This window comes from Rhineura floridana, chromosome 1 (assembly GCF_030035675.1).
Source record: "Rhineura floridana isolate rRhiFlo1 chromosome 1, rRhiFlo1.hap2, whole genome shotgun sequence".
NCBI classification, from domain to species: Eukaryota; Metazoa; Chordata; class Lepidosauria; order Squamata; family Rhineuridae; genus Rhineura; species Rhineura floridana.
In genome coordinates, this window is record NC_084480.1 from 21,480,890 (window position 1) to 21,506,995 (window position 26,106).

The following is a 26,106-nucleotide window of genomic DNA, read 5'->3' on the forward strand; positions in this document are numbered from 1 at the left end:
TCTCCTTGGATAGTCTCCCCCATTAGGATTACAATAGAATACCCTTCTAGATAACAGCCACGGCGATCCTTACCTAGGGGAAGTCACATCAGGAACTTTTACATCCGATTAACCGTGCTTTTCAGAAGCAAGGTTATTTATACGGCTGCCGTCCTACCTTCTTTCGAGGGAGGGGGGCTGAGTTCCACTAAAATCAAGGGTCTTGCTTCTAGGAATGCCTAATCACATTGACCACGATCAGGCCGAAATTAAATGAGTTGTAAATCCCATTGCGGGAGCTGAACTTTCCCACTGAAATCGATGGGGAATTTAACAGCTCCCCTTAGTTGTGGCCAGAGAGCCAGCGTGGCATAGTGGTTAGAGTGTTGGACTATGATGTGGGAGACCAGGGTTCGAATCCCCACACAGCCATGCAGCTCACTGGGTGACCTTGAGCCAGTCACTGTCTCTCAGCCTCAGAGGAAGGCAATGGTAGAACCACCTCTGAATACCCAAAGTTGCCGAACCCTCCCCACCCTTGCTGCTAATCACATTTTTAAAAGCAGGTTAATTGTATTCACACACTTAATCGTCACATCTACAGTTCCCAGGATTCATTGGGGAAAGCAATGTGCTTTAAATGTATGGTGTGGATGTGTCCTAGGTCTCCCCTCTGTTACTGATGCCCAGGTGGTGAGTGCTATTCCTTATGCAGCCAAAATGGCACCATCCAGGCACTAGAGAGAGGTATCAGCAAGCCGGGGGGGGGGGGGTCCAAGATTTTGGATTCCGACTTATGGTGACCTTACACATAGGGTTTTCATGGTAAACGGTATTCAGAGGTGGTTTTACCATTGCCTTCCTCTGAGGCTGAGAGGCAGTGACTGGCCCAAGGTCACCCAGTGAGCTGCATGGCTGTGTGGGGATTCGAACCCTGGTCTCCCACGTCATAGTCCAACGCCGATTCATAGTGTCGCCATAAGTCAGGATCGACTTAAAGGCAGTCCATTGCAGTTGTCTCGGCCATCGACTTCGGGACTGGATTTCCCTGCAATGTATTTCGAGTTCAGTGCGCTTCCTCAAACGCGTTCAGGGCCGGGTATGCTTGTGTAGGATTGCAATGCTTGCATACGTGCGCGCGCGGGGGGGCGCGCGGGCGCACGCACACACACACACACCCACAGAGACCAGCAAGTAAAATAAAAACTGGGCTGTACGTTCCTCGGGGCAGCGACGTCTTCGTTTCCTTGAGTTAGTCTGTTTAAGCAGCATGTGCCCTAACAGCTTGATGATCGCAATACCAGTTTCGTAGTTGATGAAAAGCAGGACTCATTGGGGACTGGCTTACATGGAACCATCTTTTTAGAAGGGGGCGGGGAGGAGGAGAGTTACTTGGAAACCCAAATCAGCCCAGCTCTAAGCACCCTCCGGTCTGTCGATAGCTTGCATTGCAAAGTCAAGACTACAGAAAAGGGCATCCCTCTCCATAAATAGCGCATATATTATGCATATTCACACCCCCTTGTTGTTGTTTGTTGTTTAAGGCAAGCGCCGCCGTCTGCCTCAAAGGGCGCTGCAGCCTCAGCCGGCCGCTGGCTCACAGCTGCGATTATAAACACACCCGCTAATGAGCGCGGCTGCTGCATAATGAAGCGAAGTTTTGCTAAGTTCCGCGGCGCTACTTGCCTCCTACATCAAGCCTAGGGGGGCGGCTGAAATATTCTTGGGGTTTGAGGGGGAATCAGCGAGGCAAACCTCAAGCTTGCCGGGTTCCCCCCTCTCCCCAACAGATTGTAGATTTTACACATTTTTTAAAAATCATGCGACAGCAAATCTGCCCAAACTACAGCTGAGCGCCTGCTCGGAAACAGAAGCTCGCCTTCGAGGGACTTGGAGCTGGTGCAGGAAGGTGATGGTTTGTCCGCAGCCGGAGTTTACTCAAAGGAAGCCCCCTGGACTCGAGGCGCGCGGGGGTGGGGTGGGGTGGGGGCTCACTCTCAGGCAACACGCAGAGGCGTCGCAGTCTTGGCCGCCTGCCTTGGCCGCCTACTACAAGCGCCTTAATTTGCCATCACGGAAAATGCGAGGGTTCGCAACAGTGTGTGGAGGGGGGGGGTACATTTTTATAGCCTTTTGCTATAACCTTGACCCGCCGGCGGTGCGGGTATGCTGCCGTCCGAGAGACAGGCGGACACGAGATCTCTGCTGCGGTTCCAAAGCTGGAGATCGCCCCCCCCTTTTGGGCTCCCCATTCGCCACCTATAAAGATTGCAATGGTGGGGCCCAGATGCTTCGTTCTCTTTCAACGACAAAGCTAGCCACGTCCCTCCCGGGCGTGGTTCTTCCCCCCATCCTCACAACCCCCCTCTCGCGTGTTCCCTTTGTGCGTTGCGGGCGCCCTGCTTGTGCCCGGGCGCGCGCGCGAGAGGGCTGGCTGGCTCAGCCAGCCACGCTACTCCAGCCGGGGGGACGCTGCATCTTTAAATTCTCTCTCTCTCTCTCTCTCTCTCTGCCTCTCCTTGGCGTTTGATTCCAGTGCCTGGGAATCTTCAGGCAAGCTTGAAGCCTCCCAGCGCGGGGCTCCTCCTCCTCGCCTTCGCCATTGGCCGAGCTCCTGCAGACCTTGAGCCGGCTGGCCCGACGGGGCCGCCGGAGTGGGCGAGCGGGTCGTCCATCGGGCCGGAACGCCCGCCTTTTTCCCGGGGCTGGGCTAGGTTGATGGGAGGCGAGCCGCGATCGCAACTCTGGACAGCTCCAGCTACCCAAACAGACGACGTAAGAGCAGGCAAGGGCTAGGACATGGCGAGGCGGCTGCAGCGGCGCTGGCCAGGCTGACGGAGAGAGAGAGGCTGGTGGCTGCCCTCCCTCCCCCCCACCCACCAACTCACCCACCCCCCGTCTCTCTCTCTCTCTCTGTCTCTCTCTCTCTCTCTCTCTCTCTCTCTCTGTCTCTCTCTCTCTCTGTCTCGGCTCCCAGATCTCCTGCCCTCCGGCCCCCACACGCACACACCACACATTCACACACGCACACAACTGAGAGGCCTTATAGCGACACCCCCCTCGCGCTCGCGCCCCCTCCGAAAAGCAGCAGAATCCTTGTCCTTTGGCTGGCAGCGGCAGCGGCGGCGGCGGCGCCGCGACCCGAGCTTTTCCCCAGCTAGGACCGACCGACCCGCCAGCCAGCCAGCAGCCAGCCAGCCTCAGCACCGCCGCCGCCGCCGCCGCCGCCATCCCCGCGAGCCGCCCGATCCCTGCCCAGCGCACCACCCCGCTCCATGGACTGAATGAAGACTGCCTGTACCTCCTATCGATGCCTAACCAAAGAGCTGGACAGCTGCGCCATGAACCCGGAGCTGACAATGGAGACACTGGGCCCCTTGCACGGGCCCTCCAGCCATGAGCAAGAGCTGATGGGCAGCCCCAGCCCGCACCACCATCAGCCCTCCAGCCGGAGCGCCGGGGCGCTACGGGTCCACCCGCCGCCGCCGGGCCCTCCGCCGCCGCCTTCCCACCAGGACTTGGCGTCCGCCTCCTCACGCTCGGCCATGGTGACCAGCATGGCTTCTTTGCTGGACGGGGCAGGGGACTACCGGCCGGAGCTGTCCATCCCCTTGCACCACGCCATGAGCATGCCCTGCGACTCCTCGCCGCCCGGCATGAGCATGACCAGCACCTACACCACGCTGACGCCACTCCAGCCCTTGCCGCCCATCTCCACCGTCTCGGATAAGTTCCACCACCCGCACGCCCACCACCACCCGCACCACCCCCACGCCCACCACCACCACCACCATCACCACCACCACCAGCGCCTCTCCGGCAACGTAAGCGGGAGCTTCACCCTCATGCGGGACGAGCGGGGTCTGCCGGCCATGAACAACCTCTACAGCCCCTACAAGGAGATGCCCAGCATGGGACAGAGCCTCTCCCCGCTGGCGGGCACCCCTTTGGGCAACGGCCTGGGCTCCATCCACAACGCCCAGCAGGGCCTCCAGAGTTACGGCCCGTCGGGTCACGAGAAGATGCTGAGCCCCAACTTCGACGCCCACACGGCCATGCTGGCCAGGGGGGAGCAGCACCTCTCCCGCGGCCTGAGCACCCCGCCGGCCCCCATGATGTCTCACCTCAACGGAATGCACCACCCCAGCCACCCTGGCGGCCACCCTCAGTCCCACGGGCCCGTCTTGTCCTCCGGCCGGGAGAGGCCCCCCTCTTCTTCCTCGGGGGGCACCCAGGTCAACAACTCTGGCCAGCTGGAGGAGATCAACACCAAAGAAGTGGCGCAGAGAATCACGGCCGAGCTGAAGCGCTACAGCATCCCCCAGGCCATTTTTGCCCAGAGGGTGCTGTGCCGTTCTCAGGGGACCCTTTCAGACCTTCTAAGGAACCCTAAACCTTGGAGTAAACTGAAATCGGGCAGGGAGACCTTCAGGAGAATGTGGAAATGGCTGCAGGAACCCGAGTTCCAGAGGATGTCAGCCTTAAGGCTTGCCGGTAAGTCTCCCTCTCTCTCTGGGTCCTTGGGGTGCCTTTCTGGAAGAGGAAGGCACCGCCGGCGGGTCTCCGGACGCTGCTCGCTCTCGCTGGGAGACGGCAGTCGCCGCGTCTGCTTGTCCCGCTGTCTCGGGGTCTTGGGGAGAGGTTGCCGGCGAGGGTGGGGGAATTGTGGGCGGCTTCCCTTCGGAGCTTTTGAACTTGGCTGCCGAGGTGTCCCAAGAACCGACCTCCTTGGTTTTTCGCGATATGATGCTTAACAAGACAATCCCCTGGCAATGCCTTTTATTATTATTATTATTATTATTATTATTATTATTATTATTATTATTATTATTATTATTACCTGTCTCTGATCTCGGTTTGGGTCTCTCTGTGTTTCTGTCGGTGCTAGAGGGCGACACCTCTAAACAATCCCTGAGGTTTAAATCTCCGAGCAGGAATGATCCAAAATAAAAACACTGTCTCGTGTTGTCTTTTGACTGATCGACTCTGTGTGTGGACGGAGAGAGGCTGTACACATTCTCTCTCAGGAAAGTTCCCTGGAGGAGGAGGAGGAATTGCTCTCTCCCCTGATCAGCTTTTAGGACGTGTGGGGAGCGGTGGAAGAGGAGGAGGAGAAGGCACCCTCAGCTTTGTGTATGCTTTAAACAGGGGTAGCCAACGTGGTGCCCTCGAGATGGTGTTGGGCTGCGACTCCCATCGTCCCTGACCATTGGCCATGCTGGCTGGGGCTGATGGGAGTTGGAATGCAACTACATCTAAAGGGCACCATGTTGGCGATCCCTACTTTGAAAGGGCAGCGCCTTTCCCGGCTCAAATCTTTGGGTGCTCTTGTATTGATGTGTGTGTCTTACGTTTGAAACCTAACGCAAAACCACAGCTTTCGTCTTCGCCAGGAACCAAGGGGCTTGCAAAACAAATTTAAGAAAGCGTGTGGTTGTGTGTGGAGGTGGAGACCTTCCATCCTCCACCGCCACCCCTTTCCCCAGATATGTGTGTGTATCGTGTAAAAGTCATCATCGGTGGAAAGGGACAATCAAAACCGACGTTTGGTCTGTGAAAAATGAGGCGCCGAGAATTTCAGCTGCCAGCAAAATGCATCCGAAAGCTTTGAGACTCTTTGGGGTCGGAAGGAGGGGGGAAAGGGAGCTCTTTTCTGCAGAACAAATTGGATATATTCGAGCGGGGAGGTGAGTGGAGGGAGAGAGAACAATCACAATTTTTTAAATTTTATTTTCTCGGTATATTGTTCTTTTGATGTGTGCCGAGTTGTTTGCGGGCGTCCTCTAGTGGCAACTAAGAGAAGACTTCTGCTCCTCTATTGTTCTAAAGATGGCAAGACATTTCGTCCATTAAGGTGTGCTAGGCGTGCAATGAAAAATATCACAGTACGGATTGTTGACAAATGAATCACCAGGAGAAAAGCAGGCACGGAAATAGGACCGGCAGTCCTTCTTCCCAAATTATGCGGAATGGGCTAAAGCTTGGAGACGCCAGAAGGGAATGAAGCTTTCGAAAATGAATTAATAAATCGTTTATGTATGCGTTAAAAGGGGGGAACTGATTGCACCATTATTTCGATGTTTAGCGATTGTACAATCTGATATGGGGGGCGTGGAGAAGAATTCACCTATCATCTTTTCATCGCCCCCCATCACAATGCAGGTAGACACCCAAGGCTACATCCAGCGGAGAGTGTGGTTTCTAGTACATGGAGATCTATTGTTTCATATACTTGTTCCAGCGGGACATTTTTAAACATTCTCACAACGCCTCTAATGTCGTCGTCGAATGTTTACAAACGCATTTAATAAAAGAAATCCCTCCTCCTTTTTTTCCCTGGCAATTGCCTCGTTCACCTGTAGTTTGATTGATTCTGGTCTGTTGCAATTAATCGTTGGCTCGTATTGATTAGCAGAAGGGAAGGCTACGCAGGGATACCATTTTCGCAGAGATGACTCTTCGCTTCCAAAATTCTTCCTTACCCCCACCCCTACCCCTACCCCCACCCCTATCTTTGGCTCATACCTACCTACCAAGGGGTTGACTAGACATTTCAAATCCCCCCCGGAGGGGGCGGGGAGAGGAGCGGGTGCTTGTTTCTGACACCTCTCCGGTGATTTATTATTAATTAGCATTCCTGCTTGCCTAATTATGAGCCAGTGGAAAACTAATGCAGGAGAGAAAGCGCGTGGGGGGAGAAGAATGTTTTGCCTTGCTGGTGAGGCTGGGAGTATGGCTATATCCTTTGTTCGTGTGTGTGTGTGTGTGCATTGTCACTTCTCCCCCCCCCCCAACAAGACAGTTTGGAAACACCACGTATCCAAAGATGAGCTCCGCTTCCCCCTCCCCTTTTCTCATTGGATCTTACGGACGATAATTAACGTGAGAACCGTCTGAATTGGTCTATCGATCCGCCGGTTGCGTGGTGTCCCCCTTTTTAATAGCAAGATTGTTCGCCTTAATAAAGCAAAGCGCTGAGAACGCCGGGGAGAGCCGCCTGTCCGGCTTAGCGTTTGTGTTTTCTTTTGGTTTAGCACAGCCTTATTTTGGAATGGGGGGCTGGGCTGGGCTGGGGGACCCAGAACCTTTTCTGATTCTCAAAGAATGGATTTAAGCAGAGTAGAAGGAATTTCAGGATGGAGGGGAATTGCATCCATAATTCTCGTGTTTTTTTAGGATTTAAGTCCTCAGTACTCTTATTTGGAAGGAAATCCTACTGGTTTCAATGGGATTACCCGCCCATATTGGGGTTAGGAGCTGATATTTTGAAACTTTTAAAAATAAAAATAAAACATCCGACCTTCAAAGCTGCCCCATTATTCAAAAACCAGGGGTGTAAAGGGTAACCATAGATGAAAAATAAATCCTTGCCTATGGGATATCTTGAGGTCAAGATACTGTCATGTCACAAACATATTGGGGCGTGCGATTCTATTTGGGTTGTACTTTTAACTTACCTAGGAGTAAGCCCCACTGATCACAGTTATACTTACTTCTGAGTAAACGTATTTAGGCTTGTGCTGCTAGGCGGCTGTCTTGCATCTCTCATCTAAATTCATTACACAAAATAGGGCCCATTGAAATCAATGAGGCTTCCTTCCAGGGCGTGCAAAAATCTTGATTATTTGAGCGGATTTCTGATTTTGCCACACGGAGCGGTTATAATTGCTCTCAATGATATGCGGGTTGCATAAGGGGTGTGTGCGTCCTAACTCGGCGCAACACATTCAAATGCTTCGGCTCAGTGTTGGATGTGGATCCGTCGTTGCCTTCGAATTCGCCCTGACATACCTGTTGCAAAGCAGCTTAAGGAGTTCTCCTTGGTGCATAGATAGCCAATGCTGCCAATATTACCAAATTCACCCAAATTCAAGTTTGTGTACTGGGAAATTCCTGGTTCTATAAGGATCCGATTTAGGGAGTAAATATATCATGGGCTCTCCACGGTAGCTGCAAAGATCCGCAAAAGTGTTTTTTTTGGGGGGGGGAGAGAACAAAAGCCCTCTTTCTATGAATTATTAAAAGAATTCTGGGTGCTTATCGAGAGCTGGGGGAATAACTGGAGCGGGAGAGGATTGCCAAGCACACTCTGATTTGGGTTGGTTAGGCAAGAATTGGAGCCTGGTAGCAGCGAAGGAAAACAAGGGGCTTGATTAAATATGCCACTGAGGCTTCTTTCATATTTCATGTGAAATATTCTGCGTATTTCACGGGATGAGTATTGGTGGGAAATCCACCCTTTGGTCTTGTCAATTTCGCAGCAGCGTCCTGTGTATTCGGGAGAGAAAGTCTAGTCAATTTCAAGAGCCGCCTTTGAGTGATGAGGAAGGGGGTTTGGTTTTTCTCTGTCCTTTTCTCTTGGAGCTATTAAAAATTCATGTTCAACCCCCACAGGGCGAGATGGGCCGCTGTGCTGGGGTGATTTCTTTACATATTTAATGTCTATTTAGGCTGTTGTCCCGAGCAGAAACCCGCCTGTAAAATAAAACAAAACACACAATAAATGTTTTAAAAAGCAGGGAGCGTCGGTCTGTGGCACTTGATCGGATTTTAAAATTAAAATAAAGAATTCACACACAAAGACGCGAACACAGACGTTTCTAGCTGCCTTTCTGAGCTGGGATGGTGAACGCGTAACCACCATTAGGTCGGCCTGCCCTCGCTGGGAGAACACGCCAGTTAATTGTTTTCACCTTTGCGATAAATATCACTTATGCAAAAGTAGACGACGACGCTCTCTCCCCTCACTTCCTCACTGTCCCCCCCCCCCGTCCCTAAATATAACGATTTTCAATTAGAGGAAGCAACATCACAGGAAGGGGGAGTAGAGAGGACCAGATAATCTCTGCAACGTATGCATTGATTATATGTGTGTATGTGTGGCTATATTTTACACGCACACACTTCGCTAGATCGTCAGCAATCCGAGAAGGCATTCGGGGGGATTTCATGATGCCTGGATCGCTTCCTTCCACTCCTGCGCGGCGCTGATTATTAATGAGCAGCAACATTTTCCCACAGTTTCCGACAAAGGCGAATATTAGTGCTATCAGGAAGCTATCATTTCGATTAACACCCGGTGTTTCTTAATTACCATTCCCTCATTTGCCCTCCCCGTCTCCCTCTGGGAAGGAGGGGGGGGGGAGAGAGACCTTCAGTGCCTGCAGACATTTTCTCCTCTCCTTATGGCTCCTTCTAAATGTGCGGTGGACGTTGCGCAATTCTAGAGCATCAGATGATGTGTGCCTAATTGGCACAGGAGCACATGGCCGAGTTCCCACTTAGATCAATGCAAATGCTTCTGTTTGCAAACAGGACTCTGGCCTCACCTCCCCTTTCCCAGCCATCTTGTACAATATTTTCTTTCTTTTTTATAATAATCTGTTTGTTTTTCTTTGGGATTTATTTTTGTTGACCTTGCTGTCCTAAGGACCTTTAAATGATAATTTGGCTGTCCAGCTGAACTGAGCTATGAGAAGCACACTCATGAACAAGTACCTTGCAGGGAAACAATGGGGTCTGGAGTTCTGTTACATGTTCCAAGTCATTCTAATGCCGAAGGAGAAGGTCATACAAGAATAATTAATTGTGGGATATCCATATCATATAATATGAGAGGGCATACTTAAGCACCTCTGAAGTCTCCTTGAAATCAGTGGGAGAGCCTTTGTATGCTTCACTTATCTCACACTGGAACCAGTGGGACTTGAGAATGTTTAACAGTGGTAGCAGCATCCTTGCGCGTGTTTTTTCATTAAATATATACTTGTTTATAGCTCTCTGCTATCTGCAGCTTCTTTTTTTGCTACGATTGTAATTCTTATATCGCCTTGCAGTTTTATACCATTAACTGGCTCAAGAATCATAGGAATCTGAATATAGAGTGCATTTAAGAGATGGGGGACAGAAAATGCTGGGATCTTCTTCAGTGCAAGGTGGGAACTGCACAAAGGCAATGCAAGCATCATCATTATGAAACATACAGATTAGTGAACACAACTGTAATCCATTAGTGAAATGTAATCATCTGGGAATGTGTCTGGCACACTTACCATTGAAAGAATCTAGTAGTGTCCTTACACACCTCTGACTTATTTTTATGGAGCTTTTGCAGGAGCATCTACCAGTGGATTATGTTCATACATTTTGGATAATATTTACAAAATAGGCTTATTCCCAATAATATATATCTGACTTCTGCAACCAGACCTTTTTTTTAAAAAAAAATAATTAAGCTCCAATCCACATACTATCAAAGTCAGTGACCAAACACTATTTAAATAGTTGTGGAGCTCACCCTTAACTAAGAGTGCAATGAAATTTCATTTCATTTCAATTAAGAGTGCAATCCTACATGCACTTCCTTTGGAGTTAGTCCTACTGAATTCATTGATACCTATTTCTGAGTCATTTTTAATAGTCCTTACACATCTGTATCAGTGGACACAATCCAAGAGAGTGTTAAGCATACTTGAAATCAATGAGCTGAAGCATGCTTAACAGCTACATTTCAACACTGTTTAGAAGCAGAGTGCTATTATAATACACCAATACAGAGAGAACACTATAGCAATAATAATTACCACAAGAATAACGATAATGGCTAGTCTTCTGACAGTAGAGTAATGCACATTGTGGCTAATATTTTTTAACAACAAACTTATTTATCATTGTATATTTGCATCTACATGCGTGCACTGTAATCCTGATATTAAAAATGTGACATGCTTAAAGAAATAAGCAGTGGAGACTAGTGGCTCTGATGTCAGTGGGACAGTGAATCTGCTCCGGTTTTCATCCAAACTTTCCAGAAGCTCCTTATTTCTCCATTGGAAATAAGCTTCTGCACATAAATAGTTCTAGATGTGATCCTTCCATGAAAAAGTGTGCAGTGCAGGAGGAGAGAGAAAGTAAGGAGTTAGCCAAATTGCCACTATCAAACAGATGATTAGTACTCATCACTAGGCCTGATGGAGAAATTTGTTTGGTCAAAACTCCCATATCTACACTTTCCAAACAAATATACAAACTGAAATATAGCTGTCCTTCAATATTTGCACATATCCAAAACTGGGCATGCAGTTCTCTGACCGAAAAAGGCATACAAAAGTGTATATACTAGGGGAAAATTGCTCCAAAAATGCATTTAACCTGGACATAACATACAAAAATGACTTGTATATATAAGAGAAAATTGCAAGAAAAATATCCATATTAGACAAAAGTGTGTATGGTTTTTCATGCAAATAGCTTGTTGTTTTTTAATAAATTTGCAAACTGATGCTGAAATAGAGAGAACTGAACCTAAGGTTGGAAAAATAAAAAACAGAGACTGAAATTGACAGATCCATCTGTCCCTACTCATTACTTGTTGATTCCCCTACTTGACTCAGAAGGCAATAAGACCTGTCCCACCTAGCAGCATTGACTATCCACTTTGTGGAAAGGTCTTTGCGCTCAGCAGTGAATTCAGTAGCGTGCCTGTATGCATAATATGTGTCTCCATCTTTTTTAGCCACATCAAAGAGAACATTCCAAAATTTGTCTGGATTTGTGTATGCATTAGCCTCTGACCATTATTTATTCTGTAATCATTGTAACATACCATGAGAGAGAGAGAAAGTTTGGAGTACCTATTCATATTAAAGTTTGTATAAGGCTTTATAACAAAACACACAGCTCTCCTTCCCTATATAAGCCATCTTGCCATTCCATAGCATCCAGTACTATATTCTGTATTTTTGTCAGGTTGTTAAAATACCATTTCTTTTAATCATATACATTGGTGCACATAATATCTGTGTGCATAGCTACAGCAAAGAATAACACTAGAATATGCACCAAGAGTTGGATGGTTTGTCAAATTACCATGTGACATTCAGCTCCTACCCTGTCACTCTTTCTGTGCTCTTCCTTTTTCCTCCAGGCTCCTTCAGCTTACCCTAAAAAGCTACCTCTGTCTCTTGGGCATATGTGAGGTTTCACTCCTAGCCAGACTGACATTTTTTTCTTTCCTCACAGGAACTGAACAGGGACCACAGACATTCTGACTGTTTTGTTCTCTGAGTGATTGGAATGTTTATGAACATTCTTTGTCATGACAATACTCAGCCAATACTCAGCCAATTCATTGCCACAAAAACTGTCAGAAAATTCATTGCCAAAAGTGTTTATTAATAATTTATTAATATAGTTTATTAATAATCTGCCTTTAACCAGTGCATTGAATACATTTAAATAATATGCATATTACCAAAAAACAACATATGGTTGTTTTTCAGACCTTGAAATGATTTAGAATTTACAGAGCAATCTACTCAACTAAACTCCACTGAGTTCAATGGGAGTTACTCCCAGATAAGTGTGCAGAGGATTGCACCCTTGACAGACAAAAGTTACTTCCCATTGTTGATATCTTGGACATACATAGACTCTCTTTTTTTCTTTACTTGTTAGAATAACACAGCAGAATAAAAAAAGAGCCTGGAGGGGGAGTTAACATGTGTGCCCCTAACTTTCAGCCTCGCTGATTCAAAAATGGCCCTCGCCCATAAAAATTGGTCTGTCACCAATTAATCTACTAGGGGACGAAATCCAAGTGCATTCACTTAGGGAGGAAGGGTTGCAGCCAGGCTAACTTCTTACTGAACCATACCTAGAATTGGGCTGTAAAGCTTTCGTTGGCTAATCTAATGATCAAACTGATTAAAGCTTGCTGCCCTTGTATATCAGCTTTTAGCTGATTGGAAAGGTTTTGATTTACTGCTGACGATAATCAAATATATATATTATCCCATCTTGTCTCCCAGTGTGAGTACTTTTTAAATGCGGACAGCTGACTCTCTGCATCAGGCTATGCCATGCTGGGGCATGCTATATGGTGTGCGCATACTGGGAAGAGGCCATGGCTCAGTAGTAGAACACATGTTTTGCATAGAGGAAGTCCAAGGTCCGATCCTTGGCGTATTCTGTTAGAATGTTGACAGGCTCAGAAAACTCCTCCCTGAAATCTTGGGAAGCCACAGCCTGCCAGAACAGACAGCAGTGAGCTTAGAATGACCAGGTGGAAGCCAGTCCATTAGGGCAAGTGGGCCCTACCAACCTCAATCTGCCCTCAACCAGCCCCCACCCACTTACCTTCTTACTTACAACTAGCCCACAAGATGGCACAGCCTGTCATCTTTCTCCTCTTCAGCCTCACTGTTGCCCTAATAGAACTTTCAGTTAGGGCTTAGTTAGTTGGCTCTGCCTGTCATTGGCTGTGGCTCCACCTACTGTTGGGCTCCCTGCCTTCCACCCCACCAGTCCCAATGGGCACCATGCACCACTGGAACGACCTATTGCCTTAACTTGACATTTAAAAAGCTCTCAAATGCAAAGATGTATCACTGAACACTAAAGTCAGGATCATTCGGACCATGGTATTCCCGATCTCTATGTATGGATGTGAAAGCTGGACAGTGAAAAAAGCGGATGAGAGAAAAATCAACTCATTTGAGATGTGGTGTTGGAGGAGAGTTTTGCGCATACCATGGACTGTGAAAAAGACAAATAATTGGGTGTAAGAACAAATTAAACCAGAACTATCATTAGAAGCTAAAATGATGAAACTGAGGTTATCATACTTTGGACACATAATGAGAAGACATGATTCACTAGAAAAGACAATAATGCTGGGAAAAACAGAAGGGAGTAGAAAAAGAAGAAGACCAAACAAGAGATGTATTGATTCCATAAAGGAAGCCACAGACCTGAACTTACAAGATCTGAACAGGGTGGTTTACAACAGATGCTATTGGAGGTCGCTGATTCATAGGGTTGCCATAAGTCATAATCGATTTGAAGGCATATAACAACATGTTACATTCCAATATTGTGATAAGCCATGACACTCTGGCCTAAATCTTACCTTCATAAAATACACTCTACAAATATTAATATCCTTAGCACAAGAGAGTGTGGTTTAGAGGGCAGCTGACATTCTAGATTCAGATCCGACTTCAGGGACTTGCTAGTCAGGACTGGGCAAGTTGTTCTTGTCGGAATTCTATTGAGTTGCGTAGCAGAGCAGAGCGTATTGAGCGAGCTTATGTGTGTGTGTTTGAATCTTTGCTAAGATTCTACCTTCCCTGCAAATTAGTCAGAGACTTTAAGCTTTAAAATATGAACAAACTACTTTATTCTGGAAGTACATGCTTGATAGGAAAGAGTCCTATATCTGGCTAACTAGCTATGTTGGAGCAGTCTGCACTGGTCCCAGTGCAGCTCTCATGCTGGTTGAGAGGGAGAGACAAAGGAAAGATGTCTGCTCCCCTCTTGAGAGAGAAGAAGGAACTGGGAAGGCGGGAAGGAACTGGGATCAACATCCTTTGCATATCAGTCTAGCAGGAGGGGGAGAGACGGCAAGGATCAAAGGACAGGTATAGCCTAGCAACGAAGAGGTCTCCTCCCTAGCTACCCTTTTTAACCCCATGCAGCCTCAACCCACCAAGTTGGAGTTGAACCTCATACATTCCAACAGTTCTGACTTACCTATGTGTAAAATGGGAATGGTAATGACCTGCCTAAGAGAGTTATGGTGGTCCAAGAGGGAGCAGGTGGTGGTGGTGTATGTGGTTTAATCTCAAATTTCTTCCAATTAAAGTCTTTTTGCCTTGTTCTAAATACATGCCTTACTGGGCAGCTTAGCCCTAACATGCTCCCAAATTTCTACACTGAAATCACAACATTGATTATTTCACTACGTGGGGCTCTATTCAGACAAATTTAAGCACATTTAATCCTCAATTGCTTTAAATGGGATATATTTAAGCACAGGCAACATGTAAGGATTCTATGAGCACATCCCCACCATGCAATAAACCTGATCATACATGTAGGTTAATCAGGGCTTATTACTAACGCACAGTAGTACCCATTCAGCTTCCTAAATGGAAATAAGAAACAGCCCTAACATTACAGTTCTGTGGAAGTAAGTTTCAATGAATGCAGTGGAGCTTCCTTCTGAGTAAACATGCACATGACTGGGCTACACATGTGTTTAGGATTTAGATGAAAGAGCGTAAAATACTTTCCGTATTAGGCTTTGATCCTAACATAAGGGGTTTGAAAGTTCATTGCAAGTTTTGGTTGAACTTGTTTCCGTGTGTGTGCACTTAGAATCACAATCTACAAACCTACAACCCACACACACATAATTCTGAATAATAACAATCCACACTGCTCAAACAGTCAATTCCTGCTTTGACCTGTAATGATTGCAGAGACAATTCGGAGTTCAGCATTATGTTAAAGTTGTCCTAGGATGTGTGCTTAGGGTTAGGGAGTAAAGCAAAATAGAACATAGAAATGAGCCTTATACTGAGTCAGACAATCAGCCATCAATCTGACCGGGGGGGGGGGGCAGAAGGCAGGCCATGTTGTCTATACCAGTGGTTCCTATCTTAGGGACCATGATCCCCACGGGGGCTGCAAAGTAATCCAGAGGGGGCCACAAACAATAAAGAAATGAATTGTTTATTAATTTTTTTAAAAAAGTATTTACTCCCTGGACACTGTCTACTTCCCACTGCTGCTGCAGACAACACCTCCCCCTTGCTCCATATGAGAGGGGAGGACTTTTGCTGAAGGACTAAAGTATCTTTTAGGCACGCCAAGGGCAAGCATCTGACTTTTAAAATTGTGGCAGGTGCCAATGGAGGCTGAGGATGGAGCTTCCAGGAAGAAGAGGGGATTACTATCACTGACTCCTGTCTCCTCGCACTGCCACTGGTGATGACGCCCTTACTCAGAATGAGAGGAGAGGGCTTTTTGTGAAGCAAAAAGAAGCAAGGCTGCAAGGAAAGGCTGCTTTTCCCCTTCCTTCCTAGCAGCCAGCCTGCCTGCCTTTCTTGGCTCCTGAGTCACTGACATCTCCTTTTAAACATTATTCTTATTTGTGAGGCCACCCAGATCTTGCCTTCAGGCCAAACAGAATGAAGAAGCAGTGAGGAAACTCAGGACTTGCTTGCCACCCATCTCTGAGGCTAAGTGTGTGTGCCAGCATCCCCCCGTTCTTCCACCTACACTCCAGCCCCCCAATCTCTCTCTCCAAGGTGCTGTAGCAGTTGAGGGTTCCACCCTCCCACATGCCCAAATGCATGCACACCTGCAGATGCTTGCAGGAGGGGCAGATGTGTTTGTGTGTGTGCGTGTGCTGATCTGTCTTCTGCTCCACTCTCATTCCCCAAGTCATGCTAACCAAGTCATCAGTTCTGATGATCATCCCAAGGCCGAAAAGCACCAACACCCCTACTCAATCTATCCACCCTTCTGTTTTCACAATCTAGCATCCCCACCACTACCACATTGCTGTTTCTTTATTATCATTTTAAAGGTCAGCAGGTTGGCTGAGGCTGGGGTCCACATACTTCAGCTGAAATGTATTTACTTAATTATTATTTCACTTATATCCTACCTATCCTCCAAGTTGTGCAAGGTGGTCACATGGTTCCTCCCCTTTCCATTTTATCCTTACACCAATCCTGTGAGATAGGTCAGGCTGAGAGACTGTCTGGCCCAAGGCCATCCAGTGGGCTTCCTGGCTGGGTGGGGATTTGAACTTGGATCTTAGCCCAACACTGTAACCCACTGGTGTTGGGAGACAAGACTGTACAGACGGGGGGGGGAGGGGATTGACCTTTACATTAAGAAAAGAAAGCAATACCTTCCTGTCTGTAGGTAGCTTTTAATGGAAAGGGATATTTGGAGGTATGATTTTGCCATGCACCATTTTTTTCAATTAACAGAGGCTAAAATTACAATTAGCGTGGAGGGGGTGTCACAAAATTATTTGAGCTTACAAAGGGGGTCCCTTACTCATAAAAGTTGGGAACCGCTCATCTATACTGACTGGCAATGGTGCTACAAAGTTTCAGACGGGGGTCTCTCCCAGCCATACCTGGAGATGCCAGGGATTGAACCTGGGACCTTCTGCATGCAAAGGATGTGTTCTTCCACTTCTGTCTAGAACCCTAAAAAGCCACCACAATATTGAGCTACATGGACCATTGGTCTGGCTCTGTATAAGGCAAATATTGTTTCAGGATATTCCCCCATTTTCAGCCCATGTTCCTGGTCCTGTTCTTTTTCATTTCCACCTATCAAATGGCTTCTACAGAGCATTAGTGGAGCCTATAAAAATAACATGGCAGGCAGTTCTGCTCTCCACTCTTTCCCAGGAAGGAAATTGATTATTGTGCTTATTTTAGGCCAAAGCATTCTCCTTCCTCAGAGAAGACAATCCCTAGTCTCACAATGCCTGATGAGACAGATGACCTACTTCAGTGTTGTGGGAGCTATCTCCCTCCATATGTTGTTGGACTACAGGTCCCATCATCCCTGTTCATTGGCTGTTCTGGCTGGGGCTGATGGGAGATGGAGTCCAGCAACACCTGGAGGGCCAGAAGCTCCCCACCCCTGGTCTGACTCCTATGAAGTGGGTGGAGGGTAGCAAGTCAAGATCTCACTGCCACTGCCCCATGGCAGCAGGTAAGGATGCAGCTCAATGCTAGAGTATCTGGTAGGGCTGGGAGAGACTGTTGCCTGAAACCCTGGAGAACTGCTGCTAGTCAGAGTTTACAGTACCAAGTTAGATGGACCAATGATCTGATTTGATATAAGGTAATTTCCTATGTTCACATCCACAGTTCCCGCATATATACCTCTTTTTTTGCCTCTAGATTGGATATTGGAAAGCCAGATAATAACTAGGGAGGGCAGAGAGGCTAATTTGACTCAAAGGCTGCCAGTTGCTGATCCACATGCTATGAATTATGCACTCACACAGCTCTCCATGTTGTACGGTTGTGTTTCATTTTTACAGAAAATGCCTGCCCTTCTTTCAAGGCATTTAATACTATCCCAGTGTTTTCTGCATTGAGTGGGCCTGCATCCCTCAATATAAATTTACTGGTTTGAGACATCTGCATGCATTACTAAATTATATTAAGTGGTGGCGCCCAGCAGAATTTGGGAGTGTAAGTCCAGAGCCCCACTTAGCAGAATAAGTAGGAAGGTTGCCTTCCCATATTTTGAAGTAAGTGAGGTTATGCACATTACCATCTTTGTAACTCAGTGGTAAACCACCTGCTTTTCATGCCGATGGCCCCAGGTTCAACCCACAGTATCTGTAGGTAGGACTGGAAAGACCCCTATCTGACACCCTCGAGAGCTATACTGCCAGCCAGTGTAGACCACAATGAGTGAGGTAGACCAATGGTCTGCCTCAGTAGAAGGCAGCTTCCTTTGTTCCTGCCTGTTGATCCACGAGGGAGGCCTTGTAAGTCCATCAAGTCCAAAGTTTACAATTACCTAATTCCACTGCTAAAGCCAATAGCAAACACCCCTTCCCTGTGTCAGTTCCATCCTTTGGCTTGGCCGCCACTTCCACCCCTGATTCCGAGTCAGCCTTGTAATTGCAGGGGGCCGTGTGGAAACTGGAAAACAAGGCCCTGGTGAATTGTGTTTGGTACATGTTTTCAGGAAAAGCTGTTGTTTGAATTAGGGCTGTCTTGTCAGTGGCAGAGCACATCTGAACGCAGACAGTCCCAGGTTCAAGCTGCCGGAAAGGGCTGTAGCTCAGCAGGAGAGTGTCTGCTTTGCACGCCAAAGGTCATCGTATCTCCTGATAGGGCTGGGAAAGAGTCCCAGTTGGGAACCCTGGAGAACCACTGAGAAGGCATAAGGCAGCATCTGATGTGCCTATGCTCCTACAAAGGGTCTTGGGTAGGACTTCTGGGAAAGGCTTCTTCCTGAGACTATGCTAAGCTGCTGCCAGTCAGAACAGTCAGTATGGGGTGAGAAGCTGTCTAAGGCAGCTTTATATGAATGCACTTTTTTTGGTGCTAGTTATACGTTTTAAGTATGCTATGTCATGCATATGAAAATTAACTTTGTTTCCTCAGTGGAGAACATCTTGGAAGTCAATCCTGCTGATATCAGGTTTTTCTGGGCGCAGCTTAGAAGCTCCAAGTTGCCTTCAGCTCTGTGAACCAGGCTGAATTCACTAGTTGGCCGTAGGCAAGCGCCTACTTCTTGGCCTGCAACCTGGGGGTGATAACAAGAATGCCCTCCTTACAGGGTTCTGGAAAGGATGAACAGGAGGACTGTTGCGTGAAGTGCTTCAGGTACTCAATGAAAGCTGTCTACAAGTGGGCAGTGGCAGCTGGTGGCTCCATGTCAGTGAGGCAGTGGAATCCACTCTGGATTTTAGTCTGAACGTCCACGGAGCTGTCCAAGGTGCTTAACTAATAGGTTCAGCACTTGGGACAGCTTCCTGACAGTTCAGACTAAAACCGGGAGTGGATTCCTCTGCTTCACTGACATGGAGCTGCCAGCTGAGACTGAGGGGAGTTGAAGCAGAACAGCCTCTGGAGGACCTCAGGATAGACACCCCCGATGTACAAGGTTGCAGCCTTGTTTGCAGAGAAAGCAACCCTATTAAATCTCAGTAAAAATGTACAGGACTGGGTTGCAATTGTAATCTACTTTAATGACCCCTACTTAACTCCCATGATACACGGAACTTTATGTTGCTTCGACTCGGCTAAATCATGTCCCCTGCAAATTATATTATTCTTATTCTTATTAGTAGCATCATCATCAATCCAACCAAAGTTAAGCACACTAGGGCTGCATCTTCACTGTACAGTTAAAGCCCATGACTTTCCCCAAAGAATCCTGGGAACTGTAGTTTACCCCTCACAGAGCTACCAATATCAGCACCCTTAACAAACTACATGCCATGTGCTTTAAATGTATGGTGTGTGCAAAGCAATCCTTTGGCATGCTTACTGCCTTAGTACGTGTGCATTGAATGGGGCAGGGCATCCCATTGATTTTGCTAGGTGATATTTTTGGAGGAAGGCTTTAATTCTCCCTTTGGAATAAATGGACACGAGTCCCTCATGCCCATAAATGATGATGCTTTGACATCGGTGCTTTGACAGACCACTAAGGCCTCGAGTCTTTGGGCAGGGAGACCAGCTCAGTGATAGACCCCTGAGAAGCGCCTGGGTTCAATCCCTGCCACCTCCAGGTGAAAGGGCTGGGGTCGGGTGGGTGGTGTAGGAACAAGTGCTAGTTGCCTCTGCGGGGGGACAGCCCCATGCTTTTCGTGCCTGACAGTCAGGGCAGACAGGAACTCGGCTAGAGAGATCAACAGTCTGGCCAGGTTCAGGGCAGCTTTTCCGTGGAGGAACCGGCTCTAGGAATGAGCATCACTTTCGCCGTTTGTTCCTTAAGTGTTTGAGCCGGCGCGGGTCCATTGCAGACCACCCGACCCGGGAAAGCCGGCCCGAGAAAGGAGCAATCCGCCAAGGAGGACAGAGGCGGGGGTCGGCGTTGGCTCTTCGCCCCCGCCCCACATCTCTGCCCTTGGCGGCGCCTTCTTCCTCCTCCTCCTTCTCGCAGCCCCCCCCCGCCCCTCTCTCTATTTGTTTCTATTTATTCCCGTCCGCCTCCGCGCGCCCCTGTGGTTGTGTCAACTTTCTCAAGCCGATGTGTATATGGAGGCGGATCGATGCTGATAATGTTGCGAAGATTAAAAGCGCATTAATGCTGGCAACAACAGAGAAACGTGCGCGCCCAAGTCCGCATTGATCGGCAAAGCAACTCGAGCCGGCGCCTTTCCAGGAACAGCGAGCGGACGGCCCTCGCCTTTCCCAGCAACGGCATCAAAGGCTTACACCGCGATCACCTCGCCGCCCCCTCCCCTCCCCTCTCCTCCTTTTCCAGCCTGGGTGGGTTTCTGGCCTGGCTTGGGCTTGTCCCCTCCCCCAGCCCCCTCCCCTCTTTCTTCTCTCTCGGGACATCGCCGCAGCCTCTTTCCCCGAAGTGTGTGGCGGGGGGGGGGCAGAGGAAGGCCGGATCTAACCATGTGAACGGCAAGGAGGTTTTACAAAAATCTCTTCAGAGAAAGCGAACGGAGCGTTCGCATTCACGCCGAACTAAGGCAGTGGCCGTAATTGGGATTCGAGTTGGCCTCTTCCCCGAACATCCACCCACAGTCGGCTGCGATCCTATCCTACTCACCCGCTTACTTGGAAGTAAATACCGCTGAAAACGATGGGAAGTGTTTGGGGCCTATTGCTTAGAAGTAAACCGCGCTTAATTGACTGGGACCTACTATCTGTTGGAATATGTGGTTCAACTCCAACTTGTGGGTTGAGGCTGCATGGGGTTAAAAAGTGTAGCTAGAGATGAGACCTTCTGGTTGCTAGGCTATACCCGTCCTTTGATCTCCTGCTGTCTCTTCCTTCCTACTAGACTGATATGCAAAGCATGTTGATCCCAGTTCCTTCCCTCCTTCCTTCTTCTTTCTCTTGTGAGGGAGAACAGACATCTTCTCTTTTGTCTCTCCCTCTCCTCCAAGCATGAGGGCAAACACTAAGCCTAGTGTTTGCATCTCCAACTTAGCTAGCTAGTTAGATATTTCTTTCCTATCAAGTATGTACTTCCAGAATAAAGTAGTTCTTTCTTATTTTAAAGCTTAAAGTCTCTGTCTGACTAATTTGCAGGGGAGGTATAATCTTTAGCAAAAATTCAAACACACATATAGGCTCGCTCAGAAATCTCCGTTCCCAGTATCGCCACTCTCCCACACTATCTCTAGCAAGTGTGTGTAGGATTGCAGCCTTGTTATTTTCAAGTGGATGCGCTTAAGCTTGAGAATCGTAAAATCCGTCCACGGCTTCCTCTTAACTTTTACGTCGGCCGTCAGTCCCTTTGGAGTGGCTAGGACTAAAATCGCCTTACATTCTTCTGGTCTCCAGCAAATCGCGCCAATAATCTGGAAGCAAATTCCATTGAAATCGATGGGATTCATCTATCTGCGTTCTCCTGCTTTAAAATCTAACACCTCAGCCCCAAACCCATTTCCTTAGAAATAAGTGCAATTGATTTCACTGCAACTGATTTCCAAGTTCACGAATTCTTAGGACTGACAGGAGGCTTAACTGCCTCCTGGATCACATCTCGTTTCCAAGTACTTAAAGCTTGCTACCTATGCACGAACTCTTCCTTGGGAATCAGTCCCGCCGGATTCACTGGAACTTTCTTTGAGTTAGGAATATGTACATAAAATCGAGCTGCTAGTGGTTTGTAAATGGCAAGGCAAGCCGAAACAGGCAACAGAATCTATAAGTATCGGAGTTCCTCGGCTACCCATTCCCATCCCAAACACTGGGGTGTAGAAATATATAACTACAGTTCTCTCTTCTGCAAGTCGTGGGTAGAATGTGTCCTTGTTATTGTTGCTTTTAATCCACCTGAAGTAATCCATGCGCAGCCAGATCCTATGAAAGTTTAGCTTGGATGCCACCAGTGGTGTAGTCGTCCAGGGTCTCAGGGAGTCTTAGACCCCTTAGCTTTTGGGGAGCAGAATCCCAGCAGGGTTCCTATATCTGCAGCATCCTATGAGCCAATCAGCATGAAAGGAGAGTGTGCTAGCCACTGAGTCTTCTAACATGCTTCCTTGTCCTTTCCTGCTGATTGGAGCCAGACTCTTTTCAGCAGCTAACACTCTCTTCTTTCATGCTTATTGGCTCCTAGGAGCGTCTATTGTTGTGGAAGAAGGCATTAACAAGTATCTCATTCTCAACCCAGCAGCAAAAAAGGAGGGGCGTGGCTGTGCCTAGTATGAAGGGACCCTGCACTTCTGAATTTGCCACTACACTACTGGATACCACAGGTCTTTTATTAATCGGTTAGATGCATTCATTGACAGTCTCTTGGTCTATTAAAAAGATGCCCTTTCCCACAATCAAGCAACCATTTTTTTCCTCCTTTAAATTTGTTTAAATAGAAATAAAAATTGAAGATGATGTGTCATCTTTAAAAAGGCAGCCACTACCTTTTTTCTTAACACGTTTATTTATTTATTTCCAGTATTTGTAGACCACCTTTCACCATGGATGGTCACAAGGCTGTTGACACAATAATCAATACAACAATGCACACACAAAAAATCGAGGTAACGCCCCTTCTAACATCGTGCTTGCTGTGGCATATCTGTGCATCCTATACTTAAAAAAGAGCATGCCATTGCCTTCAAAATTGTTGCTTCATCCACATGCAGATCGATTTGTTTAATCGACTTGTTGAAGAAAAGGCATGCAATTAATCGACTGCAGTTGCAATCAGGGGTGTAGTCGTGCAAGGTCTCAGGGGTCTTAGACCCTTTACTTTTTTGAGAGCAGGGTCCCTATGTCTCCAGCATCCTACAAGTCAATCAGCATGAAAGGGAGTGTGTTAGCCACTGAGAAGATCTTCTAACATGCTTCTTTCCTGCTGATTGGAGCCAATCCGAGTGAAAGGAGGCAAGTCAGCCACTGAGAAGACTCTTCTTAGCAGCTAACACTCTCCTTTTTCACGCTTATTGGTTCCTAGGCATTAACAAGGATCTCATTCTCAACCACACAGTAAAAAAAAAAAAGGAAGAAACAGAGGGGGCACGGCTGTGATCAACATGAAGGGACCCTGCACTTCTTAATTTGCCACTACACATTCTGAGAGTAATATCCTACTGAACGCAGAGAGATCTGGTCCTGAGTAAACTTGTATAGGATCCGATGATGGCCTTACTCGGGAAAAAGTCCCACTAAGCCCTAAGGGCTTACCTTTAACTAAATGCATGTACAAGGACTGTAGCTTTCCTTGCAGGCTAACTGATTTGACTTCAATGGTTTAAGCAAATTTCAATCCTCAACACACTTACTGCCCACTGTACGCAATGGAAGTAAATTCGGCAGAGTCGATGAGGTTTACTTAAGCGCCTAGGATCAGGATGTTAAACCCCACCAGATGAATGCCATGAATTCCTTCCGCTGCGTGGTCCATTCTGGCTGAAACGGTTTGCGGACTGCATTAGGGCTACCTTCCGAAGGACACTGCCCTGTTGAGCTCGCTTAGTTTGAGTATGTTTTCTCAGAATTGTCTCGTTGTGTCCGGGGAGCCTCACTCTCAAGAGTGCCTCATTCGAATTGCAGCCCCGATCTTCTCCTTTATAAATCCTGAGCGTTTCTTAGTGCGACACGTCCTGAGTGCGACTCCCGCGTTTCAGTGGATGTAATTCTTTTCTGAACCCAGGCGCATGCATCCCAAGTCCTCCACTTTGACTCTCGACTGCGGACAATTAGGATTGTGCTCTCCGGAAAGACAAAATCGCGTCGAAAGGTTTTGTGCCCCATTCTCCTTTGTCACTATGTCGCCTTTACCGGCTCCGATCCCTCAACTAAGGCTCCATTTATGCCACGGGACTTAGCCCCCTAATCCTTTTCTTCCCTCCATGCGGAGGATTCGAATCTTCCATCCATTGCCACTATCCGCGTTTGCTTCGGGCTTCAATTCCTATCCGTAGGCTGTCCGAAATGGAGAGTTTCTCAAGGCATGCACAGAGCTCATTTCACTCAAAACTGCGTCACCATAAACTCCATTGGGGACGCCATGGCTTCCAGAGTGGAGTCTATTTGTACTTTAAACCCATGCCCCCCTTCCCCAAAAAATAAAAGCCTTGGGAACTGTAGGTTACTCACAGAACTACACTTCCCAGCACCCTTAGTAAACTACAGTTTCCAGGATTTTCCCAGGTAAAGCAACGTGCTTTAAATGGATGGCGTGTACAAACATGGAAACCAGCCCGACCTTTCTACAACCAGAAATCTTTGTTTCTGAAATAAATACAAACCGGGGGGGCTGAATTAGGGGAGAAGATATTAGAGTAGCGAAACCCCACTGTACAAGATTTCCGCTCAAAATATCTGCCTCAAAACATTCCGCCTCCTAAATTCAATCTCAAGTTCCTGTCGAGAATTTTGGTGCGCTGCTTTACGCAAGACGACGGTAGTAAGTCTTCCCACTCCCCCCCACTCCCGCCCCGCAACTCTTTGGAAGGTCAAATAGGTGGAGAAAGAGGAGCAGAGCGAGCGAGCGCTTTTGTAAATTTCACCCTGCCCTTAGGAATTGATTTCTTGGCGTCACGTCACGTGACCCCGTCCAGTTAAGCATGCAGATCTAGCCTTTCTTTCCCTTTTCCAGCCCGACCCACAAGCGAGCTAGATCTGAAGGGCTTGGAGCTGGAAATCGGTCGTGGGCTAGTGAAGCGGAACCAGCTGCGAGGGAGGAAGTCCAGGCCCGCAGGCGAACATATTCATCAGCAAACGGGAGGGGGGAGGGGGGATGCCAAGGCTTTTAGCTGGAAGCGTCAGCTCCACATCTCTCCGTGGGATTTACCATTTTTTTCATGCAGAGATTTTTGCTCTGCCTTTCTGATGGTGACAACCACTGAGGGGGCAGCTTCCAACAAATAAAATCGAAATAACACACACTAATCACAATATTAGATACAATGCAATGCGGGGCAAACAGAAGGAGGTCATTCTTCACGCAGCACATAGCTAACCTGTGGCATTTACTCCCACCGCCAGTCATTCATTCATTGGCGATCAGCTTTAAAAGGGGATTAGCCAAATTCTCAGAGGCTAAGGCTATCAGTGGCTACTTAGCCGTGATGGCTGTGTTCTGCTGGCAATGTGGGAGGTAGTCTGCCTCTGAATCCCAGTTGCTGGAAACGACAGGAGGGGGAGAATGCTGTTGTGGTCAGGTTCTGCTTGTAGGCTACCCACAGGCATCTGTTTGGCCACTGTGAGAACAGGATGCTGGATGTAGATGGACCTTTCATCTGCTCCAGCAGGAATCTATGTTCACTAGAAGCCGGCATGACAGATAAGGGGCACGTGCATCAAAAGTGGAAGTCCAGAATGAGGTGGTAGAGTGGACCATAGAGCTTCAGATTGTAGTGTGAGCCAGTGTGGTGTAATGGTTAGAGTATCGGACTGGGACCTTGAGAGACCAGTGTTCAAATCCCCACTCGGCCATGAAGCTCACTGGGTGACCTTGGGCCAGTTACTGTCTCTCAGCCTGACCTACCTCACGGGTTGTTGTGAGGATAAAACTGGGGAGAGGAGAACCATATGTGTATGCCACCTTGAGTTCCTTGGAGGAAAGGGAGGATATAAATGGAATAATAAATAATAATAAAATGGGGGTAGGAGACACCATGTTTGAATACTCCCCAGTGTAAAAACAAAA

At 47.7% G+C, this 26,106-nt stretch overlaps 1 protein-coding gene across 3 annotated transcripts in view; it reads left to right on the forward strand.

The window, feature by feature from the left end:
• Window positions 1-2,500: 2,500 nt before the first annotated feature.
• ONECUT2 (one cut homeobox 2) overlaps window positions 2,501-26,106 on the forward strand; it is a 105,916-nt gene continuing 82,310 nt past the window's right edge. For 2 of the 3 annotated variants that reach the window (XR_009761224.1, XM_061615203.1), the window contains exon 1: window positions 2,501-4,473. Coding sequence is in view for 2 of the 3 variants with exons in the window: in XM_061615203.1 (XP_061471187.1) it covers window positions 3,264-4,473 (1,210 nt within the window). In the remaining variant the exon portion in view is untranslated. The remainder of the gene's footprint in view (window positions 4,474-26,106) is intronic. The other variant, XM_061615215.1, reaches the window with a different exon arrangement.